Source organism: Platichthys flesus, chromosome 23 (assembly GCF_949316205.1).
Source record: "Platichthys flesus chromosome 23, fPlaFle2.1, whole genome shotgun sequence".
Classification (NCBI taxonomy): domain Eukaryota; kingdom Metazoa; phylum Chordata; class Actinopteri; order Pleuronectiformes; family Pleuronectidae; genus Platichthys; species Platichthys flesus.
Genome location: NC_084967.1, coordinates 11,777,292 through 11,799,659, shown reverse-complemented (window position 1 = coordinate 11,799,659; position 22,368 = coordinate 11,777,292). Strand labels below are relative to the sequence as shown.

Sequence of the window (22,368 nt, the reverse complement as noted above, 5' to 3'; positions counted from 1 at the left end):
AACATGTCTCATTCAGTATTTGGAGCAGGCAGAACTCACGGGTCCTCGCGGTGACCAGAACCGAGCTTCCCTCCCTGTTGCCCACCATGGACGACACCTGGATCTTATAGGCCGAGCTCTCCCGCAGGTTCCTGATGGTGAAGTTGGTGGAGGCGGCAGATGCCACGTGGAACTTCTCATCGCCCCCTTAGAGCCGGAAATAAATTAAACATTTAATAAACATTTCAATGGTTACAAATGTCCGTTTCTCAAGTTTTATCATAATACTATGTAAGCACACGTGGTTTACTGTTTAAAATTTGGTGGTCTCTTACCCAGGAAGGGGATCCAGGATATTTTGTACCCAGAAGCCCCTGGTGTTTTGCTCCAGGACAGGGTGAAGAAGTTCACTCCAATGTCCACGACCTTCAGCTTCCTCACTGCCGGGATCGGCTCTGAGTCCGAGACAGCAGCTGGAAAAAAAACACCAGATATATACTGTATTTATATATAAATATAACATAACAGCTGATGTAATTTTCATCCTTGTCTACTTTCTTATCATATTAATATTGTCAGTTTAAATCAGGATGCAAAGAAGAAGAAAGACGTATCCAAAATGTCTGAGTTGGATGAGCTGGCGTGGCTCCCCTACCATTTACCAGTGAAATAAACTTGGCCCACACATTGAGTCTGACAGGGATAGAAAGATAGCAGCCCTGCGACACAGACTACAAGTGACAGCGGCAGGAACTGTGGTTAAAATGGGAAAACCAAAAATACACGGAAGGAACCACATGGGCGCTTCCCCGTGCCTGCCCATTTAATTACAAACATTACAAACCCCCTTTAAAACCCTCAGATGAATCATTGATAAATCCAGATAACGTGTGAGAGCTCACTTCTGTTCTGTACCTGTGAGCTGAGACAAGGAGAGTTCTGGTCCCTCCGAGTTGCCGTACACTGCAGCGATGGTGATGGTGATGGGGGACTGCGGGCTCAGGTCCTCGATGCGGTGGAAGAGAACACTGCGGTCCAGGTAACGGGACTGCGGTTTGCTGTCGTCTGCAGGGGCACGGCCACATTCATAAACATGATATTTGTTTTATAACTTAAAGGCTGTGGACAAGGCTGGAGTAGAAGAAACCACGGTGAAACACATTACCTGTGTCCCAAGTGAGTTTGTACTCCGTGGCCCCGACGATGGGACTCCACTCCACATCTATGGAGGTGCTGGTGTAGGACGTCACCTTGAAGTTGGACACGTAGCCCAGAGGAGCTGAGGAGAGGACGAAACATCAGGAGCCCATTTTCGTTTTTTTGTAAACATACTGTTAGTGACACTATTTGCTCAAAAAAGCTACATGTGTGCAAATTAATTTCCTGGGATTATTAATAGAGATTGTCTTTGAAGCCTTATGAAAGTGAAAGTGTGACGGGGGCTCAATGGCAGGTGACTGGTCAATCAAACAGACAACTCAAAGACAAACGTCCTAGTTGCCAGAGGAATGACATTGCTTTGTAAAGACAGGGACAGGACAATTCAAGTCCATTCAAAGCTCGAAAACAACCCTGGTACTCACAGGTCCTGAAGGTGGCGCTGACGCCGGGTCCCACCAGGGATCCAAACAACACGTAGAGAGTCAGGACGTACTCCGTATCAGGGACCACGTTCTTCAGGTGGTGGTCCGTGGTGCTGCCATTCAAAGCCAACTGCCTGGGGCGGTCCCGCCCGGTAAACTCTGTAAAAACACAGATTAAAGAGTTCCTGTTGCTTTGAATTGATTATAACTCCACTGTAGCTCTGGCTCAGTGCCATTGCCTCCTCCCCTGCAAACAACATCCTCCTACTGTGTTCCCAACATTTGTATTTAATCAAAGGGAGTCCCCGACCCATCTGTCACATCCTGCTGGCTGACTGGTGGAGGTGGAGATGTGTCTGAGGTAAAAGCAGAGTCGTTTCAAAAGCACTTGGAAGACTGAGTCTGTCACTGGGAGGAAATGTGTCCTTTACTCTTCTTCTCTCTGACTGTTACATCCTCCCACTTGGCTAATTCATACAAAATATCAAAACTGTCGCTATTGTCCAGACGACACTTAAATTTCCCCGGCAGGGTCGCCCCACGGATTCTAATTGAAAAGTAAACTTTCTCTGGCAAAATGCAGTAAAAGTTAACTGTCTGTGGTGGAAAATAGGGACGGAATTCAGAAACTATTATCTCCCAGTGGCTTAATACATAATATGGAAAACATGTCCCTGACTGTCTTTGAGGAACCCGCTCAACCACCAAGATAACTCTGTATGATTCTGCTGTTCTGTGACCAACAAGGATCAGCAGAGTTAAAGTATTGTGATTCAAATTTTCCTCTCTATTTATTTTCTTTGCGTTGTCTTGCAGCATTGTTTTCTTTACATGTATTGTTAAAATCCAATATTCCTATATACTTTTATATCTACATTCTTTAGTCTATCTTAATGTATGTACTTCTGCTGCATGGGGTAGGCTGTAATTGTATAATTGTTTTGTTTTGTATTGATTACCCCAAAAAAACAATAAAAACTGTTAAACATTAAGTATTGTGAATCATATAGTTTAAAAAAAAATCAAAAAAAGTCTGTTCTGCTTCATATTTGACTGAATCTTTAAAACTCATCATGAGCCAACTTGCCCTCCTTTCATTTCTCCTCAGATTTCTATTGATTTGCATTTCAATGTATTCCTGTTGTTATTTTCATACTGTTCTGTTCACTTGTTTCCTTTCTATTCTAATGTTAATATATTATTTCAATCACTTTGAATTGTGTGTGTGTGTGTGTGACTGATCAAGACCGAATGGCATTATGGGTCTGAATGCTGTATCTTAAAAATGCACAGAACAGCACCTTATCACCTTGTGAACCTTGGACATGGATTTACCTGGAGTGGGTCCCCAGGTGAGTCTGTATCCTGTGGCCCCGGGGACGCTGTTCCAGGAGATGACGGCTGAACTGGTGGTCACAGCCGACACCTTCAGGGTCTGGACTGCGCTGCTCTCCACTGACACAGGGACAACATCACAAAGGTTGAGTCCTCTCTCCTCTGATTCTCATACTGTAACCTGTCATACATGTTTATTGCAATCACTCTAGTTACATGTCTTGGCTTTGGTGGTGGTGACGGGGCCCTCGCTGTCTCCAAAGATGGGGTTGATGGTGATGGTGTAGTCAGAGCCTGAGTGGAGGCCCTGGATCATGTAGAAGTTAAAATTGTCCCCCAGGTTAAGGTTTTCTATGTGATCATCTAAAAGACAGAGAGAATGAATGTGTGAATGTCGTGAAATAGCAGCAGCCTTTTGTCTGATTTGAATCATGGAGTACTAGAAAGCTACTAACATTGATATAGCTCTAATAAATAAAAAACACGAGTGTAAACACAGAACCTGGAGAAGCCCATGTGAGACGATATCCTGTGGCGCCCTTGACTGAAGTCCACCGCGCCTGGACGGTGTCTGTGGTGGCGTTTTGGACCAGAAACTGCTGAACTGGCAACAGCTTCACTGTGAAACACAACCCATCAAACAGACAAACATAAATGTAATGTTTCATTTGCTTTTTGTCAGCCACAAAACCTTAATGGTGACAGAAAGTGCTGTTAATTGAAGTAATGTAATGAAATCTATTATCTCTATAAATCTATATCAGCACACAGGCTCCAGATACATCTGTCTAGTGCTGCATTAAAGAACAGTAGATGTGAATGTGTACATATGGAACAGCCCTAATGCTTACTGGTATTTATATGTACAACAATATCACCCCTCTGTGGATATATTATGGTACTACACCTTGGCTTTCTTATATTTTATATCTTGAAAACTAATACATAACCTGTTCCTGTTGTGGATCAGTTCCACGTTCAGAGTAATTAATGTTTAAAAGTGTTACAATCACTAAATAAATAGACCTGGGTGTGTTCCTTGTTTATGTAAATGACCATTATAATGGCCTTTTGACTCGAGGCCATTAAACTTACACGTCTTGCCCACTATGGAAACTGGCTCTCCTGGTCCCTGCGGGAAAACAGCGTAGATATTGATGGTGTACTTCTTGTCCTCGTCCAGGCTGTCAATCACGTGAGAGGAGGTGTCGCCGGGAAGCAGCTGCTCGTAAATAAATCCCGGTCGATTGGCTGCGAAACAACCGTAAATACAAACAAATCAATAAGCAGGAAGTAGACCTTTCAAACGGATTGTTCCTGTGGAGCCGGCTGCCTTGTGTGAGATTAAGTGGGTGAGAGGCAGCAGAACTGACGATGGTTTCCATTCAGCAAATACATCCCAGTTAAACCACAGTTGAATAAAGTCAATGAAGGGGTGTCTATCTATACTCTGAAATATTTCCTATTAACAGAAGTCTCTACAGTAGTTTGGGTCAGATGATAAAAGTTGCACGGTGTAATGTTTAGCATACATCTTGGGATGAAGAGCTTGAATCCGTTGAGCTTCCCTTGAGGAGGCGTCCAGCCCAGACGCAGCGAGAACAAACCCTCCTCGATGACGCGGAAGTTGGACACCTGGGGTAAAGGGGCTAAAAGAGGGCGACACTTTGAAAATACACGTGCACACTCATGCATGTAGTATTTGTACTTTCCAACAGGTTCAGGAGATTGTGCTTTTGTGTGGCACCTACTTGTCTGACCGGTGATGGTCACAGAGTCTCCTATGAGGTTAGGGTAGACGGCATAGACGGTAAAGGAATAGTCTGTTTTAGGGGTCAGATCTGGGACCAGTGCTGTGCTCACGTCTGCCTTCAGCTCGATCTGTCACACAACAGCAGGAAGACAAGGGCTCAGCGTCGAGGGTGTGTGTGCGTGTGTGTGTGTGTGTGTGTGTGTGTGTGTGACTGATCAAGACAGATTGAATCGGAGTAGAAGAAACACCCACACCCAATGCAATGACACAGGGATACTCTTCTGAACAGCTTGAGTAAAACTGCATATTTATTTCAAATTCAAGTATTTGTCACTAAACCACCAGTATCCTTAGGTTTTGTTTACACTTCTATCCAATTCTCTATTATATTTAAATTGAGTCATATTGTGCATTATGATGAAGAAAATATAATATTCCTCTTGTCTTGTCTGGAACATGATTCTCTGCAGCAGTAAAACGCACATTATCACAATCACAGCAGGGATGTTGTTGAAAAGAAATAGACACATTCTAGAAACTAGATAATAGATTATCCCCCACTGAAATATGATTTTGGAATTTACTCAACAACAAAAAATGTACGGCATTATCAACTTTAAGTATTTTATTAAATTTCTTGTGCACCACAGAAATAGTCGGGTCACTTGTTGGCGTTATCAGAAAATGTCTATGGAACAATTTGATGTGGCTTCTCGTCCATCAGATGTAATGATTCCTCTTATGATCAATAATGGAGCGTGACTGCGGCTCAGGGGCGTGAGTGGGTCGTCCACTGACCAGTTTTCTTGTGGTTTAATCCCTGGGTGAATGGATGAATGTGACTTGAACAGTCATAAGACTAGAAAAGCTCAATATGAAATGCAGCCTTCAAAGAAATTGGGTGGCAGTGGGACGAGTTTGTGCTATTTAACTTTATATAATTAAGCAAAGTAGATTTACTGAGCAAATGATAATTATTTGGCACAACTTTTTGGAGTTGACCTTCAAAATAAAACATTTTGTGCAGATAGATGCGATGGTGTTGCACAGTAACTCTGCACCGAGCGATGACTCAGCGAATTTCAGCCCAGGGCATGTGACCTGCAGTTCTGAGTTCGGGGCAGAGATGACAGAAGCTTTGTGTCGCTGGGATCGTGAGGACGTACGCGCACCTGAGGATGAACATGACCTCCCGGAAGAAATGACGGATGATGTGAATGTTTTTCAGCAGGAAATCAATCTTTATCAAATGGAGGGAAACGTTATATTACAGGAGGGATTCATGGACGTGTCAGGTGCTCCATCAAACCCTCAAATCCCATAGCCGTCAATGTGATTCCCTCCTGCCCCTTCAGCACAATGTGTCATCCGCCTTCGTGCTTCAGCATAAGGTCTGAACCTCAGGTTATAAACTTAACTTTAAAAGTCTAAGTTCCACTGCTATCTATACTCTGACCTACAACAAAATGTCACATCATTAATTATCAGTTGTATAGTGCAGTGGTCCCTCACCTGTCTCTGCTGCAGCGGGAGGAGGTGCCCCCTGGAGGAGAGAGGGGCGACCAGGAGGCGATAGCCGGTGACGTCGCCTGTGGCCTGGCTCCAGGTCAGTCTGAGGGAGCTGTGGGCCAACTCGCTGACCTGCAGGTCTCTGGGGCCGACCACACGCTCCTCGACTGGAGGTGGGAGGTGTGGGAAGATGGATGAGGGAAATGTACAAATACATAAAAGTGTATGAGTGAGGGGAAATGCACATGGGAGAAGGAAAAATGCAAATGCTGGTCTTTGCATAAAGCTGGTGTGAAAGATAAAATCCATCTTAATGAGAAAGCTTCAGTGCAGTGTGAAGTAAAACAAATCCATTTTTCATATTTCAGAACAAGATACATGATTTATAAGATGCAATTCATGTATATAAAAATGCATCAGCTGTCAGTGCGAGGGCTCTGCCTGGAGCCTGAAGGAAGCTGCAAACTTTAAACTAAAATCTTGTTTTCTTTTAATGGAACTCACCAGGTTGGGAGGTTTTCACAGGACGCGGTGGTTCAGAAGCTGTGACGCACACTCTGCGGGACAGTTTGAGAAGAACCGGCTCCAGCAGGGAGTAGTCAGCAGCCAGCAGGAGGTGCTCCTCGTGGGGCTGGGCCACAATGCTCCTCAGCTCGGATTCATCCGCTCCCCAGACACCTGGAAACAGGACAAACCAAGAGGGTTACACAGGAGCAGTTCGCCTTCAAACGCTCAGTCCCAGGATATTTAAAAAAAACATTTTAAACCAGTAATATTGTGAATAATGCGACAGGACATTTGAAAACAAGTCATTCCAATATTTGACCTCGTCCCTGTGTGTTTTCTGCACATACCTTCACACAGACGTCACAAGGGGGAGCTGTTGCATTGTAAGTGGTTTATTTGAAACTATAAAAAGCTGCAGACTCCCATGATGAAGATACATGTTATAAACGGTCAGTCTTAATCCTATCTCAAGTTATGTGTTATGTGTCTCTGTGTGTGTGTCTCTTTGTGTGTGTGTGTGTGTGTGTTTGTGTGACAAACTCCAGATAAAGACCCCTTCTGGGCTCAAAAGGAAGAAAGATCAAATTCAAATAGAAGGAGTTGTAATTTGGGCTCACACAGATAATATTAATTTGCATGTGTTTTTCCTTTGTGTACAGAACATGCATGTCAGTCCCACACTGTCATATCCAGCCTTATTCGTGCAACACAGGCCCATTGGCTTCCCACCAGTACACAAGAGGCATGTGGAGCCAGCTCTCTGCAGGAATGATGAACGAAAGGAGCACGCCTCGGTGTCAGAGGTGCAGATGGGGGGAACAGGGGGGGGGGACACTGAATCGCCTGATGAAAAATGGCTGCGATTAGCACAGCATCGGCTAATGAGCTGTAATTATTGCAATGCTCCCAGCAGAGGGGGGAGCGAGTCGTGTGCTTGTGTGCTTTATGCGTGTGTAGGAGGGGGGGGGGGGGGGGGGTATGTGTAAGTAAACTCTGAGGTGAAACACATAATGGAATAAAAGCTGTATTAATCACTCACTTGTTCCTACATACACATTTAATAGTGGATTTTATGTTTGTTATTACATTACTTACATGTTTTTAGTAAAACCAGAACAATATACTGGTCAGCAGATTTTAGCAACCAGTATTTGGACCATTAAAAGAACCCGATATGACTCCACATGCATATTGGTATCTGCATGTATGTGAGCCAGTATGTCAACTTTTATTTTACAGAATAAACAAGAATATGTGCATTTCCTTGATTAAAGGTCTATACATTTTCTTTTTATTTAATGTCATTTAAGTTTATCTTTAAACTGTTAAATATCAAGACACAATTGTATTTATTTTTCATTAGAAAAACATCATAGATATGATTTATTATTTTGTGGTTAATGAACGATATCTACAGTATCAACAGGGGCCACTGAGAATCCATATTGGTCAAGCTCTTCCTATCAGAGATATATTAATATGAGAGAATACACAATAAGCTTTGTCTCAGCCCTGTGATAGACGGGTTACCAGTCCAGAGTGTACCCAGGTATACGGAGGTATATTTATATATGTTTATATACCCAGGTATATTTATATATGTATTGATATTATAATTTGTGTTATCTCTGAAATTGGTCTCACAATGCATCCCCGAACATCCAGTAAGGACTCAGACAAACAACAATCTCACACATACTCACAAGTACCCAACCTGAATCCAATGAATTCCAATGTACAGGACATGAATTTCCAACTGCAAACACTGACGATAAGAGGCGTCAGAGCTCGGATAACAATCTGAAGTGGTTGCCGCAGTGGGGATGTTGAAGGAATTCACTCACTCACCTACTGCAAAGAGAGAAATGCCGTTGTCAGCCGCCACTCTGGCTGTGGCGTCCACCAGGTCCTCCGAAGGCCCGTTTGTGATCAAAACTGCAATCTGTGCTCATAGAGGAGAGGGAATGACATAAGAGGAGTCATTCAATCTGGTTTCTTTATTCAAATTTGCAAAGTAAGAAGTGCTAGAGAACAAGTTTTACCCATTGCTAACAGGGATTTTAACCTTCAGTCGTCATAGACATAGCAGCCTTGCTCATAAAAAGCCTCTTTGGACTTTTGACACAGTTTGGCTCATAATTAAATACATCAGTTAAAACAAATCTGAATTCAAGGATGTCTGCTCGAGAATGAGACTGAGAATTTGCTCATTACGCAAAAAAGTGTTCTCGGTTCATTTAAAGTTCAGCGCTCGGTCGATGGCGGTGGAGGCTCCAGAGCATCAATGTGAGAACACAGCTGCTGATTTCTGGCTGTAGAATTTAATATATCTGATAAATCCCCAATTCTCTGCCTTCCCACATCGAGTCGACCGGAATGCTAACCAGCTGTGAGACCCCACCACAGACTGTCCTTAAGCATCTTCGGTTGATCAGGTTAAAGTCACAGATTATCAACAGCCAACTGAACCGTCAATTTAAACCCAAAGCAAAAGACAAATAAATGTCTGTAGCCGGTGCATCTTTCTATCTCAGTTTGTCACTACGTGGTTAAATCAGATTCACGGCTGTGTGGAAATAGGAGAACAGTTAGTTTGGTTTGTTTTTCCATCACGGCCTGTGGAGCACACATGCAGCAGACTACTGATTGTTATTTGCCTTCCCAGTGGGACTGAACCATAGGGAACATGCATGTTGTCGGCCGGGTGGAAGCAACAGTCTTAGTGGGTTGTGTTGTCAAATCAGTGGTTTGCCTGTTGCTTGTTTATCCACACTTTGAGAAACATGCACACAAGTAAGATTACGCTTCGGATTTTAGGGAACTTTTGTGGTATCGGCCTTCACCATCGTCCTTTACCTTTGGAGCGTGATCCCGACTGATGGCAGGGCTGAAAACCGGGTCGACCAGATACTGGAGGGCAGAGCCCATCCTCCTGGATCCACCGTCGTACGGGAGGTCCCTGATGGCTCTGAGCACCTCCTCCAGGGAACTGTAGTCTGTCAGAGCGATCCGCATCCTGCGAGGGGAGGATTACCGAGGGAGGGATTACAGAGAAGACTGTGGACGTGATGGAGCAACTAATAGGAACATTGTTAGGTGAGTGGATTATTCTGCTTTTATTTGTTTCCCCGGAATATCCGAGTTCAAGGGATTTTCCGCAAACTGTGTGCAATGTGTTAGTGCTTGAGTGTCACCTCGGGACATCCCCAAAGACAGTGACGCCGAAGCGGACCCCCTCGGCTCCCACCACGCTGTCCCTGAAGGAGGAGACCACGGTCGAGATGAAGCCTTTAACACTGGAGAAGCCGGTCTGACCCACACTCCTCGAGGCGTCCACCAGGAAAACTATGTCTGCCTGCACCACGGTCCTGCATGCTGAGGGGAGAAGAACGGATGAATCAGTGAGTGCGTGAGTACAAAAGGAGGAAGAAGCAAAGATCTGACACTGCAAAGTAAATCTTTTTTTTAAGGTTCAAGGATTCAGCTGTTGCCCTGAAGGTGGGTTTAGTTCCCCAGCTGACCACCAGATAGCAGTCTTGTTCCATCCCGGTGAGGATCCTCCCATCCTCTGCCTCTGCTCTGCTGCCAGGGCACCACGCGGATCCTCATGAATGTTAAATGAGACACAAGTGAGCCGAAGAGACTATCAATATTCTGAGCACTCCAGCAATAAAACTTTAGTGGAGCGATGAGGAACGCTTAGAATAATAAGGTAAACGCACCCGAAAATCAGGGTCAGTCTCAACGCTCACGCAAACAATCCCATTTTGGATAAAGATGTGCTGCGTGTGGGAGGATCCAGATGCTTTTTAATCTGCTGTTGAGAAGACACACACACACACACACATACACACACACACACACACACACACACACACACACACACACACACATGCCTAAGCTCTGGAATCTCCTGATGCAAAGGCCTGCACTCATTCCCACACACAGAACTCCCACTCCAGACAGAAATCTGCTGTGTCCGCAAGCACCCCCCAAATCAATATACTGGCATTACATATGCAATAAACCACAGTGACGACAGCATTGATTAGGCCGCTGAATAAAAGAGATTGGCGCCGCTGATTGTTTTGTAAGTGATAACCATACGCTTCTCGGCCGCGTCCTCTGTTTCATTACCCAAGCTCTCTCTCTCCCCTCCATTATCTCGCCCCTCTTCCCCCTTGGCGGGAACTCCCAGGATGCACTGGGGGTGACATGTGTCTCCAGCCCATCGGCGACCTGACACTGTGTTCTCCCTCGCCCACAGAGGGAAACTCAATATTGTTGGCAATTCAATTTTTGGGGATGTTTAGGTCGTTCAGATGGATTCAACACTGAGGCAAAAAACACACGGAGGCCGATTCCCAGTATTGAACTATGTCCATCTCTCCCAGTCCCAGTCCCAGTCCCATATAGGCAGCCGGCCGCCCCAGCACGCACATGTGGGCTGTTCCATTCCCCCGGGATGCATTTTTTTCTACTCCAGAAGTTTCTGCAAGAGCACATGAAATATGGCGGAGGCTCTGAGCTACGCAGCAGCTGGAGGTTTGTCTCTGTCAGACGGCGGCAGGCTGGGTGAGAAAAAAACAGATCAATTATCCAGAAGTTTGTCTGTCTGGGGCCGGCAGGTGAGAACCACATGCCTAAAGATAAGGAGGCAACACATGCTGAGGGATTAGGGACGTTTTTTCCTTGAAGGTTATCAATGCTGACATCGCAAAAAGGCTGAATGCACCTCTGTGTAAAACCTCCATCGATTTACGCATTAGACGTAGCTCAGTGGCTTCAGCGGGTGCTCACGCTGACGGAGAGGAACACACGCATCAGAAATAATGATGCACCGCTGCAATTAGCTCCCGACGAGATCAAGAGAGGAGATGTGGACCGCCACTGAGTCCGAGGGACCTCAACAGGCCAATCAGGTTCAGATGTTATTCACACAGAAGAAGGGAGGAGGAGGAGGAGGAGGAGGAGGTGGAGGAGGAGGAGGAGGAGGAGGAGAAACTGCAGTAAATTACTTCAGGAGCCCAAACTCTCTGAGAAGCAAGGAAATGAAAAAATGAAAAGATAGAAAGAGCAAATATTGACAAAGTTTCAAACGGTCGACATGACAAATGCGAGTTCCCTCCGGATCTGTTTCCAGTGCCATAGCCCTGCATAATATGTGTTGTTGTGTAAAAAGGTTAAAGCAAAACCTTATAATACCTTATCAGAGTATAATTAATGACAACCGCTATATACTGCTTGTGTAAAATAGGTTAAAAGTGTTGCAGACTGATTTCTGTGACACAAAGTAAAAACACTGACCTACAAGTCTCTGGAAGAGCTCCACGGTTCACATGATTCCCTGGGGGTCCCTCCCAGTGCTCATTTGAGCCATTATTGATTCAAAGAAATATATATATATATATATATATATATAAATATACAGTAGATTAATGGAGCTTTAAGGTGTCAAGCTGTCCTCGTGATTAAATATTGACCACTGGCATTTGAACTAACGCGGTCAATTAAAAAGCTGCAAAGAAGGCGCAGCTTCAAAAACATCCTCGGCCTATTTTTATCCTCCCCTTAATTCTGCCCGACAACTTTACCAATCACTCTCTGCCAACCGCTCTCCAGGTGGAGGAGATCTAACTTCTCATTGGCTCTTTGACCTTTTGATGACATCCAATAGCACCTGAGGCTAGGGCTCTGTATCTGGGGGGGGGGGGGGGGGGGGGTTGAGTTTGACAGGCCGGCAGACCGAGCGCTGTACTGTACATGAGGCCAGCAGATGTTTGAATTCCCTGACTAGACCCAGTCTGGATGGTAACTGGAGCCGGGCGGGCGTCTGCCCCTTTGCACCAATCCAGGTGTGGAGATTTAATGATGGAGCACCCGCACAGGCGGTGTTCATGGAGAATCTGCCCTTTCCCTGGCCCGAGCATCTGAGTCGTCTAATTCATGCGCCCCGTGCACATTCCTGACAATCAGGCATATGGTTCAGACTCAGAATTAAGCAACGCTCGGCGCCATAAGGGGGAGTTTGACAGGGAGGAAGTGCCTGCAACTCACGGAACAAAGTGAAGAAAAAGGTGACTCACTGAATAAATGCATAAGCAAGCGAGGGAGTGAGTAAGAGGAAGTAAAGGGAAGAAGTGTGATGCCGCAGTGTGGGTTATTTACAGGGAAACTTGTGTTGTCATTTACCTTCAGTTTGTGCGGTGACTCTTTGATGGGAGAGAGACAGGGACAGCAGGAAGATCCACACACAGGAGCAGCCCATACTCTTCCTCTCCTCCTCTTCCTCCTGCGATCAGCCGCTCCTCCTCCTCCTCGTTCTGGATCTTCTCTTCACAAATCCCCTTACTGAACTCCACTCGTCGATCATCAATTCAAACTCTTCTCTCCTTTTACCTGAAAGTATAAAGAAAATGAAGAGAGGATGGAAAAAGTCATTAAAAGCCCTTGAAGATTAAAAACTTAGTCGGCTACTTTTAATTTGTTTTTTGCAGAAACACATTGTTGCCTTCCGCCTAAGAGATTATGTTTCATTGGCGTTTTGTTTGTTAGTAGTAGTAAGACAACGCAAAAACTACACAACCAAAATCAGGCATGTTTATGATCGTGTGCAATTCAGTGCATTCTAGTTATATACAGTTTAGATATAAACTTCTTTATGAAACCGAGTCTCACACAGCTGCATTGTTTAAAATCCAGTATCTATACCGCTCACCCCCGGGGCTAGAGCTGAACCCAGGACACCGGGCAAGAGAGTGGGGTCACCAGGGTACCACAGGGCCAACACACAGGGACACACAACCTTTCACCCTATGCACAACTTAGAGTCTCCGCTACATGTTTTTTAGGAATTTGGGTGGAAGAGAACCCAGAGAAAACCCACACAGACACAGGGAGAACATGCAAACTCCACACAGAAAGACCACTGGACCACCGCGCTCGTGTTCCCTATCCACTGCACTTAAATATGAATTCCAAGTTCTTTACAACCCACTGTATAGTTGTTCTGGTCTAATACGGGCCAATATATCCAGGTTAGCACTGTGTTGTTCTGGCTCGCGTCACTGTTGTGTGTAAACAGTTTTACAGCGGATTCCAATGACACAGAGGACATAAAAGCATCAAAGGGGCTTTTAAACTGTCCAGCATGAGCCCAGTTATTAAAAGCTCTTATTGGGAAAGTGTAAACAAAAATGCGGACATTAAAAGTAATTACCCCAATAATCTATCGGAGCTGTCGGAGCCTCTTCCAGATTCAACCTGCGGGCGGAGCTGGACGCGTGCCACCGCTTTGTTGACATTGCTCATACTTTTTTATTGATGGGGGGGGGGGGGTGTACCTTCAGGCTTGTTTTGCTACAGACACACGCACACATTTAAACATGAGGAAGGATTAAGTTGTGAGTATGGAAATTCGATAAGGTCAAGGAAGTGTGAATAAGTGAAAAAACTCCCATGACCTAAAAAATGAGTTCACACTGGATGTATGGAAGTCAGACTTTGTACTGCTTTCAGACAGAAGATGATAGAAACAACCGATCAACCTGATGAGTCTCGATCTCTAACAGTTACCCGTGCAAACTGTTGCTGCAAGGCTAGCCGCTGCACCACCGTGCCACCCTCCACCACCGTGCCACCCTCCACCTTGAACATCACATGAAAAGAGAGGAGCTGATTGACCTGTTCAGTAAATTCAACCGGACAAGGTTTCCAGGAAGCTCCTAAAGGATTCACCAGGTGCAAAAGACATTGGGACCAGTCATTCAAGCCTGTGGGCCATATGCACCTGTCCTACACTAAACTCACAGCCGCAATTATCTCCGGAGCTTATAGACCGAGACAGCCCGGATAATCGCTTCCAGTGCCTGTGTGAGTACTTGGTCCAAAAAGAAAATCTACCACCATGTCAAATCTGCAATAATGGACCCAGAGTATGTCTATTGACAGTGTCCACCTGCCCTCTGCTATGTTCTGGTTCTGGTGCTCACTCTGTCTGTATTGCAATTTGTAGGGGTTTGAAATTTAGCTTTGTCTTCAACGATACTTCAGGACAAACACTGTCGGCCGTGGACGTGTAGGAGACAGGGGAACGCAGATGAGCTCTGGAAGAAACTACCGCTGGACGGGGGAGGGAAGGGGGGGGGGGACATTTCAAGACGGATGGGCCTCAGCAGTCAAAGCACAGCGCTTCTTCACGGCAAATCTAGATGGAGGCAGAATATTAGCTGTCCACGAGAGCAAATGGAGGTACAGTAACGCTCGGGGATACGGAAAAATTCCTCCTCTGTCTCTTCCTCGACAGAGAGAGGAAACTTTGGGTTAGCATGAAAGAGATTAGCCCCGGAGCTACGGCTTTGGACTTGGCACACCGCACCGAGTGGAGGCAATTCAGTCCCCGCTGAGACGCCATGGCCTATCATCTCTCACCGGGGGCTCGGTAGGGGACATTTAAAAGCGAGCACGGAGGTGAAGGTAACACAAACGCATGAACAAAGACACAAACTACCACAACATCCAGTTAAGTGAGTGTAATGAATACCTGATCTTAAATCAGTGCACAACGCAGCAGTGAAGGATTATCCCGTTTGAAATGAAGGAACTTCCATCAGAGGGCAACATGTTCAACGCATTAACTGTGATCTGGGGAAATGGTTCGTGCTCTTATGTTTTACATTAGCTTTCTAACCCCCACGTCTACGAGTGCATGTGTGTGTGTGTGTGCGTGTGTGTGTGTGTTTGTGTGTGTTTGTACGGTGCGGGCATGTGCTGTCGTAAATTCATAAGCATCAAACATCAAAGCGAGATCTGCCTTCACTCAACTGCTTTACATGAGATGACAACATGGCAGGTTTCTTTTTCGGCTTTAATGATTCACGTTGCTCTAATCAAGCTGTGCACCGATACCTCATCTCCAGTGTTTCCCTATGAGATCACATTTCAACTATTAAAATAACCAAATAAAAAAATCGGTCTGAATTCCAGATTATTCCTGGGTGGGATTTGTCTAACTGGTCTGCCGGAAGTCTTTGCAGGGCCAGAACTCTGAAAGCTGCACAGCCAATAACTTCACTCTCTCTCCCCCCTCTCATACCAACGCAGATCTCAGATGTGTCTCTGCACGTATCGTCTCATGACTGTAGCGCGGAGAGAGAGAGGACCGACTCAAACGGGCCTCATCCAGACTGACAGCCGGCGTAGATGCACACAGTTGATATCTTGTAGCCAAGCGACAGCAGGATTTTCAAATAGGTTTGCCTGGTTGCTCAGCGAAGCAGCAGGTATGCAGAACCCGAGAGTTTTTTACAAGGGCTTCCAGGTGATGACAGGGGTTTTTATTGCTCGTGTCATCGCGGGCAAACGGGAGAGAAACTTCCTGAAGTTTTGAGTGCAGCTCAAATATGTTTCTGCGGTTTGAAAAGATTTAGACCCACCTGAAAGGAACCAGCCAATAAGGTGGCTCTGTGAGGTTATTCTTAGAAAGCAGTTAGTGTTTTGAGCTCGCTGTGAAATTGCTAACATGCATGATCAAAAGTTATTGATTTGCGCTACAGTCAAAGACCGACTGAGGATCATGGGAATCGGTTCTGCAGGTATTTAGTGCAAAAAATGATGACGCCACTGGACGAAAGGTCAAGGGGTCGCCAGAGTTATGGCAAACAATGAAATCGTTAGCGGTCCCACCAATGGTCAGAAAGACTTTGCCATCCAATAATATCACAAGACATTTCTGCATACATTAAGACCAAGTCAGAAACTATGATGTTATGCTTGTAAACATCCAACATCATCAGAAAACCCTTGTACAGGACAGCAGTCATCACTCACACCCTGCTGGGATCACACACTCTGGGTCCAGGCCTTACCAGGGAGGAAGTAGGTTTATTGTGTCTGAGGCCTTTAGTTTATCACCGCCGCCAAGAGGATTAAATACTGTAACAAAATGACGTTTACTGTCTCCGGCCCTTATGCTCCCGCTCTGGTCCCTATCTCGTCTTCACACACAGACACACACACAGACACACACACACACACACACACACAGACACAGACACACACACGCACACACACACACACACACACACACACACACACACACACACACGCCCGTTCACACAATGCTTTCCCTACATAAGGATATTTTCCACCTCACCACTTCGCAGGCGGGATTATCCCTTTAGGTGGGAAACAGTGAAAAGGCGCTCACACACACACACACGCACACACGCACACATGCACACACACACACACGCACACACACTTTCAAGAATACACAATAGTTTATTGACACACATGAACATCTAGAGCTAAAACGCACTCAAATAAAACCCAATGCACTTGAACACAGCTCATAAGCTGCAGCACATACATCGTTGATATCACATTTGCAGCCAACCAACTCAGACAAGTCCATACACGGGGGGGTGGGGGGGGGGAGAAAATCTTACAAATCCTCCTTCATAGTTTCACCTCAGGACGATGCTCTCACATGACTGTAAAACACACGTCATTGTATTTTTATGCTTTAAGGTGTGAAATCTTTGTATCGACTCAGGACGTGTGCAGTTCATGAACGGATGAGTTTATCGTGACTACTTGTTCTCAAACTTTGTGAAACTGCACCATTGTAGCAATTACTGCATTTTAACACTGGGAAGCATTTGAGACGAGATAAGCAGCGGACAACAAAAGCACTAATATCAGAGAAGTAATGCGGCCTAACGAGAAATTGCACTTTAAGGAGCCGCAGTATAAAGAGCGTTGGCGTTAGACCAGACACTTTGGCTGTAACAAGGGTATCTGGACAGTTAACAAACCTAAACTCTTCAAGCACCGTATTAAAGTGCAGTTAAAGTAATGGGTTTTGACCACGGCCCTGAATGGGGCCTTCACGTTCTCACTTACCACCGCAGACGAGTGAATCATCATTGTCTTCCAAATCCAGACGACCTCTCGAGGGCTGAGAGGTGAAAACAAAATATATATATATCCCTAAATATTGCAAAATCAACCACCAGCAAAAACAAAAAAAGTTTATCCGAGAGAGAGGCAGAGACGTAAAATGAATAAATCAAACTTCCTTGGAGAGGTGCACGAGAATCAACGGGTGTATCCAGTCGTCTGTGTCTGAGGAGCGGAGGAGGTAGGTGTGTTTGAGAGCCTGGAAGTGTGGTTGACTGACAGCTTTTTTTCCTGGGCTCTGCTGAAGCACAGAAAAAGTTTAGGGAGAGAGGGGAGTGGGGGGGGGGGGGGAGGGGGGGTATGAAGCTGCTGCAACCTGTTGGCTCTGAGAGGGAGAGCGAGACCGAGAGGAGGAGAGAGAGAGGCAGAGAAGAAGGAGAGGTGGGGTTTATTGGTGAGCTTTGACCCTGCAGCGAGGAATGTGAATGTGAGCGCGTGTTTGACGGACAGGCTTCCTCCTCGGGGGGGTAACCGAAGAAGCAGCCAGGGAGAATGATGTAAAAATACTTGGAAGCCAAATTAGCTGCGATTAGCCGAATCATCCACTTGAGTCGAAGGAATGTGAGAACACAACAGAAACCAACACAAACCAGACAACAGCAGTCGGCCAACGAGGGCACCGTGCGTGTTGGTGCACATGATATTCGAGGTCCCGCGTCTTTTACGGCCTTTTTTACTTGTGGTGGAAAAGGATGTTTGGGTTTAAAAAGCCTTTTCACAATATTCTATTCATCCAACGTTAGATTACGTAGCAGCAAATAAAGTCCGAAACGTAGCCAAGGTCAATTTGTTGAAACATGCGCTCTTGTGTTCCCCACATACCTTTGTATTAAAGCTTTGTGTTCTTAAAACCCATAAAATGTGATCACGTTCTCGAGACAGGGAGGACGGGAACGAGGATAAATCAGTCGTGTTTTACAAGCCCGTCTCACTGTGTGTGTATGTGTGTGTGTGTGTGTGTGTGTGTGTATAAGTGTGTGTGAGCTTGTTAATGTGTCCTGTGTGTGTTTTGTGTATATTGAGGGCCATTGGGTCACCTTTTAAAGGTGGATCCCAGGAATGTGGTGACCAGTTTAATAGGGTTAAGCCAGCTGTCAGTGTTGACATGCTATAACTCAACACGCACACAAACAAACACACATGTACACACACACACACACACACACACACAGCTGCAGGATGTTGCTGAGGCACAGGCTAAGACAATTGTGTATAAATGTGAGAAGGAACCATCTACAGTAGGTTTACAATGACACCACAGAATCTCTCATTACTGCCTCACTTACAGGAAATTATGATAACTTAAATTGAGCAAGCTGATGTTGTATGTGTGGTAGATAGACGTATTCAGCCCTGCCAATCAGCTTTGAGTTCTATGAGTGTTATTTTAACTTCCAGGGAGCGGCACTACAGCCAAAGCTTGAAGGTGAAGTGATATTTATGATCCCATAAATTGTGTTGTAGCCAAGTGATAACAAATACTCACACAACATCATGAATTCTACATTAAAAATAAATGTCCGACAGATACAATACAACAAGATCACTTCATAGCGAGACTCTGCAAGAAAAGTGCGCTAGTAGCATCGATTGTGCCGATCAAGCATTTTATTTGCCCTCTTGGAAGATTTAATAGATATTTCTGTGTTAACAAGGTGTGGACCAAATGTTGACAAGTCGGCAGCAGCACATGTCAAAGGCACAAGCTTGTGGCAAGAGTGTAAATGAACGTCCTTTTCCAGTCTTGACGCAAAATGAAGCCTTTCTATGAGGAACTGCTTTGGTGTGAGAGAAGTATTCTGACGCACAGAGGAGGAGGAGGAGGATGCTGGTTTGGCCTCGGGGTCTGAGCAACACGCTGCCCTCGCCTGACCTCAGGACCTCATCCCGATCCCCCCCCCCCCCCTCCCCCCGATGCTGTGAACTGGGCCTGAACAGCAAGAGGATCCTCGGGTGTCGGCGTCGATAGTGATTTTCCCTTCGCGTTTAGAGAGAAACATAACTTTAACTAACATTCACCAGTTTACAGTCTTGACGGCTTCCTAAGCTCAATTACGTCACAGGTGAGTGAAGCCTAGCTGTGTTTGAGCAGCAGGTGTGATTAGGTGTAAAAGGTGCTGTGGATCTGCTGGGGCGGCTCCGAGAGGGAATAGTAACTAGCGCTGCCTCGGCTAATTGCACTTTTACTCCAAGTAAATCTCGCCTCCAGCAGAGAGAGGCGCCGGCAGAGGAGAGGAAGAAGAAGAGGCAGGGACAAAACTTGCAAAACTGCAGTAAATTAGCAAAGCCTTTGGAGGGGGGGGGGGGGGGCAAAAGATTAAGAAAATCCACACACAGGTACGATGTGTCCAGGTTCATCATTCGCTAGGAATTCCATATGGCTTTACTGGCAGACCAATACAAATATCAATCAAAGATAATGCCTTTTTGGTTATAAACATTAGGTACAAGTATGGAGACATGTTTTCTCTTCAGCGGTTCTTGTCTCTTGGCCGTTCCCTAAGCAGCGTGTTGAGCACAGAGGCCACTGACGATGTATGATGGAGGTACAAGTGAATATAATTACCGGTGAATATCATATCTGTTTTTTCGAACATCCTCGGCCATTCTCCAGTCATGCCTCGTGGCGGCTATTCAAGGGGCTATCTCTGCTTCTAATTTGATGAAATACAGATTTTAATGTATTTCTGAAATCTTCATTTCTCTCCACCTCCCCTTTTCCTCCCTCGCTCCACTGGCTCCATCGCGGAGGCTACGAGAATCAAACACCACCTAGCCGCCGGTTGTGAGGCGCCCCCCCCGTAATTGTGTGATTCTCACATTCGCACTTCAATTATGTAAAGTTGGAGCTATATCTTGAATTTATTACTTCTCCATACAGTGCTCTGTATCATTGGTGGGTATATGAGTGTATTAGCTCGGGCTCATGTGGAGATGGTCGCAGGGCCTCGTTGTCTAAAATTAGACGGCCACTCTGAGACGATCTTTGACCGAATACGTCTTGAAATGTTTCTCAATTAAATTCTCAGAATCGGGAACCAGTTACGTGCTGGTTCCCAGTGAAATCCACCTCGGGGGCTTGGTTTCCCGTGTTGCTATTTCATTTGCTCCCCCCGCCTCCCTTTGTGCGGCGCTAATGCAACAACTGATGAACTGACAGCATGAGATACAAGTCAGGGAAGATCCGACGCCTGCGTTGGTCTCACATCAACCCAGTGTTGGCACGTTTGTCGGTTTCACACCAGGAAGACGGGCAGTCGCCCCACTGGCCGCAGGCTAATGTGAGTCTGAGTCACGTCCATAAAAACCACACAAGCTGGGCAGAGTGCCCGCTGCTGCCAACTACAAAAGGTCTGCTCAGTGCCAAGCCTTTCAGCAGCACCAACATACGTATGAACACACACACACTTCTGCACACAGACACACACACACACACACACTGAGATGCACAAAAGACGGGATAAGCCGAGACAGAAACAACAAAAACACACACACACACATCTAGACCCCTGGTGCACGCTGAGTCGCCGCTCGTCTCACGCAGACAAGTTCCGTCGTGTTAAATTAATTTCATAAACCATGCGACCCCCCCCCCCCCCCCCCCCCCGTCCTCGCCTGAGATATGAGCCGTCATGGCCACAGAAGAAAACAGCGGCTGCAGCACAAGATGCTGGTTTTGTCGGGACAAGCGGCACCAGAGGAGAGAATCGAGATGATGCAGCAGAGGGGTCTGGGGCTGGGGGGGGGGGGGGGGGGGGGGGTCATTAGGGCGTACGTCCAATCACACTCGGAAGCTGCCAGGAGGGTTTTTTGAAAATAAGGAACAAAGCCACTTCTCTCGGCTGTGCTTTGAGAAAAGACATGGTGTGTCGCGGTCGATCCAATGTGCGACACAAACACACAACTGGAGACGCACACCTGGTAAGGATTGTTTGTTATTCAGCCACAGGAACAAAATGTCAAGTTGGTCCAGATTTCTGTAGAATTTAAGCTCTGATTTTGTGATCATTTAAAACACAGATGCAGATTATGTAGATAAATGGACAACACACAGATCTGAGAGATTTGGCTCGTTGAAGACAAACTGATCATCTTGTGTTTGACCTGCAGAGATGACTTACTGTACATCCCTGCCCCCCCAGGAGGTCAAAGGTCACCATCTGTCCTCACTTTACTTTTTTTTAACCGTCCATACGTGATGACGCTTTGCTCGAGGGCGCAAAAGAAGAACCTTCAGAGGATCATACACTGCTCGCGCCTTTGTGTGCATGTGTTCAAAGTGTGCGGTTGTTTTATCCGCCAGGTTCCCAGGCCTCCCAGCGTGCTTCACTCCTCCTCTGCAGACTCACACAGGCTGCGCTCACTTGGCAGTCGGAACGTTTGGCTGCCGAGCACAAACAGAGGGCGAGGTTAAGCCACCGGCTTGTAAATCCAGGTGTTTCTGTCAAACGATAAAAGCTGAGGAGTTCTTGGCTAAACTTCGCCAATTAAACCCGACCTGTCGCCGAGCTGAGGCGGGAACACAGACGGGAGCTAGAGTCGGCCGAGGTGGACGCTTAAAAAGGAAATCTGCAGTATCTGGTGGGAAAAGGCGTAAAACGATTATGCTGACTTGAATTTAGCACTGGTGTAAATGAAGAGAGCTCATTGATTTGCTCTGTCTCTCCCAAAGCTGCTCTTTTTTGTACTCAAAGATTTTGGATAATGTGTAAATAGAGCCAATCAGCAGCCAGACTGACC

At 45.9% G+C, this 22,368-nt stretch overlaps 1 protein-coding gene across 1 annotated transcript in view; it reads right to left on the bottom strand.

Moving 5' to 3' along the window:
- The window catches only part of col7a1l (collagen type VII alpha 1-like), a 41,217-nt gene extending 28,283 nt beyond the window's left edge, over nt 1-12,934 (bottom strand). Inside the window, 17 exon segments of the mRNA XM_062383377.1 lie at nt 40-186; nt 315-452; nt 895-1,044; nt 1,145-1,258; nt 1,563-1,721; nt 2,898-3,017; nt 3,114-3,260; nt 3,400-3,516; nt 3,993-4,148; nt 4,430-4,546; nt 4,649-4,778; nt 6,163-6,326; nt 6,664-6,837; nt 8,515-8,608; nt 9,523-9,682; nt 9,861-10,041; nt 12,859-12,934. Of these exon segments, the coding sequence (XP_062239361.1) occupies nt 40-186; nt 315-452; nt 895-1,044; nt 1,145-1,258; nt 1,563-1,721; nt 2,898-3,017; nt 3,114-3,260; nt 3,400-3,516; nt 3,993-4,148; nt 4,430-4,546; nt 4,649-4,778; nt 6,163-6,326; nt 6,664-6,837; nt 8,515-8,608; nt 9,523-9,682; nt 9,861-10,041; nt 12,859-12,934 (2,344 nt within the window).
- Nucleotides 12,935-22,368: the final 9,434 nt, after the last annotated feature.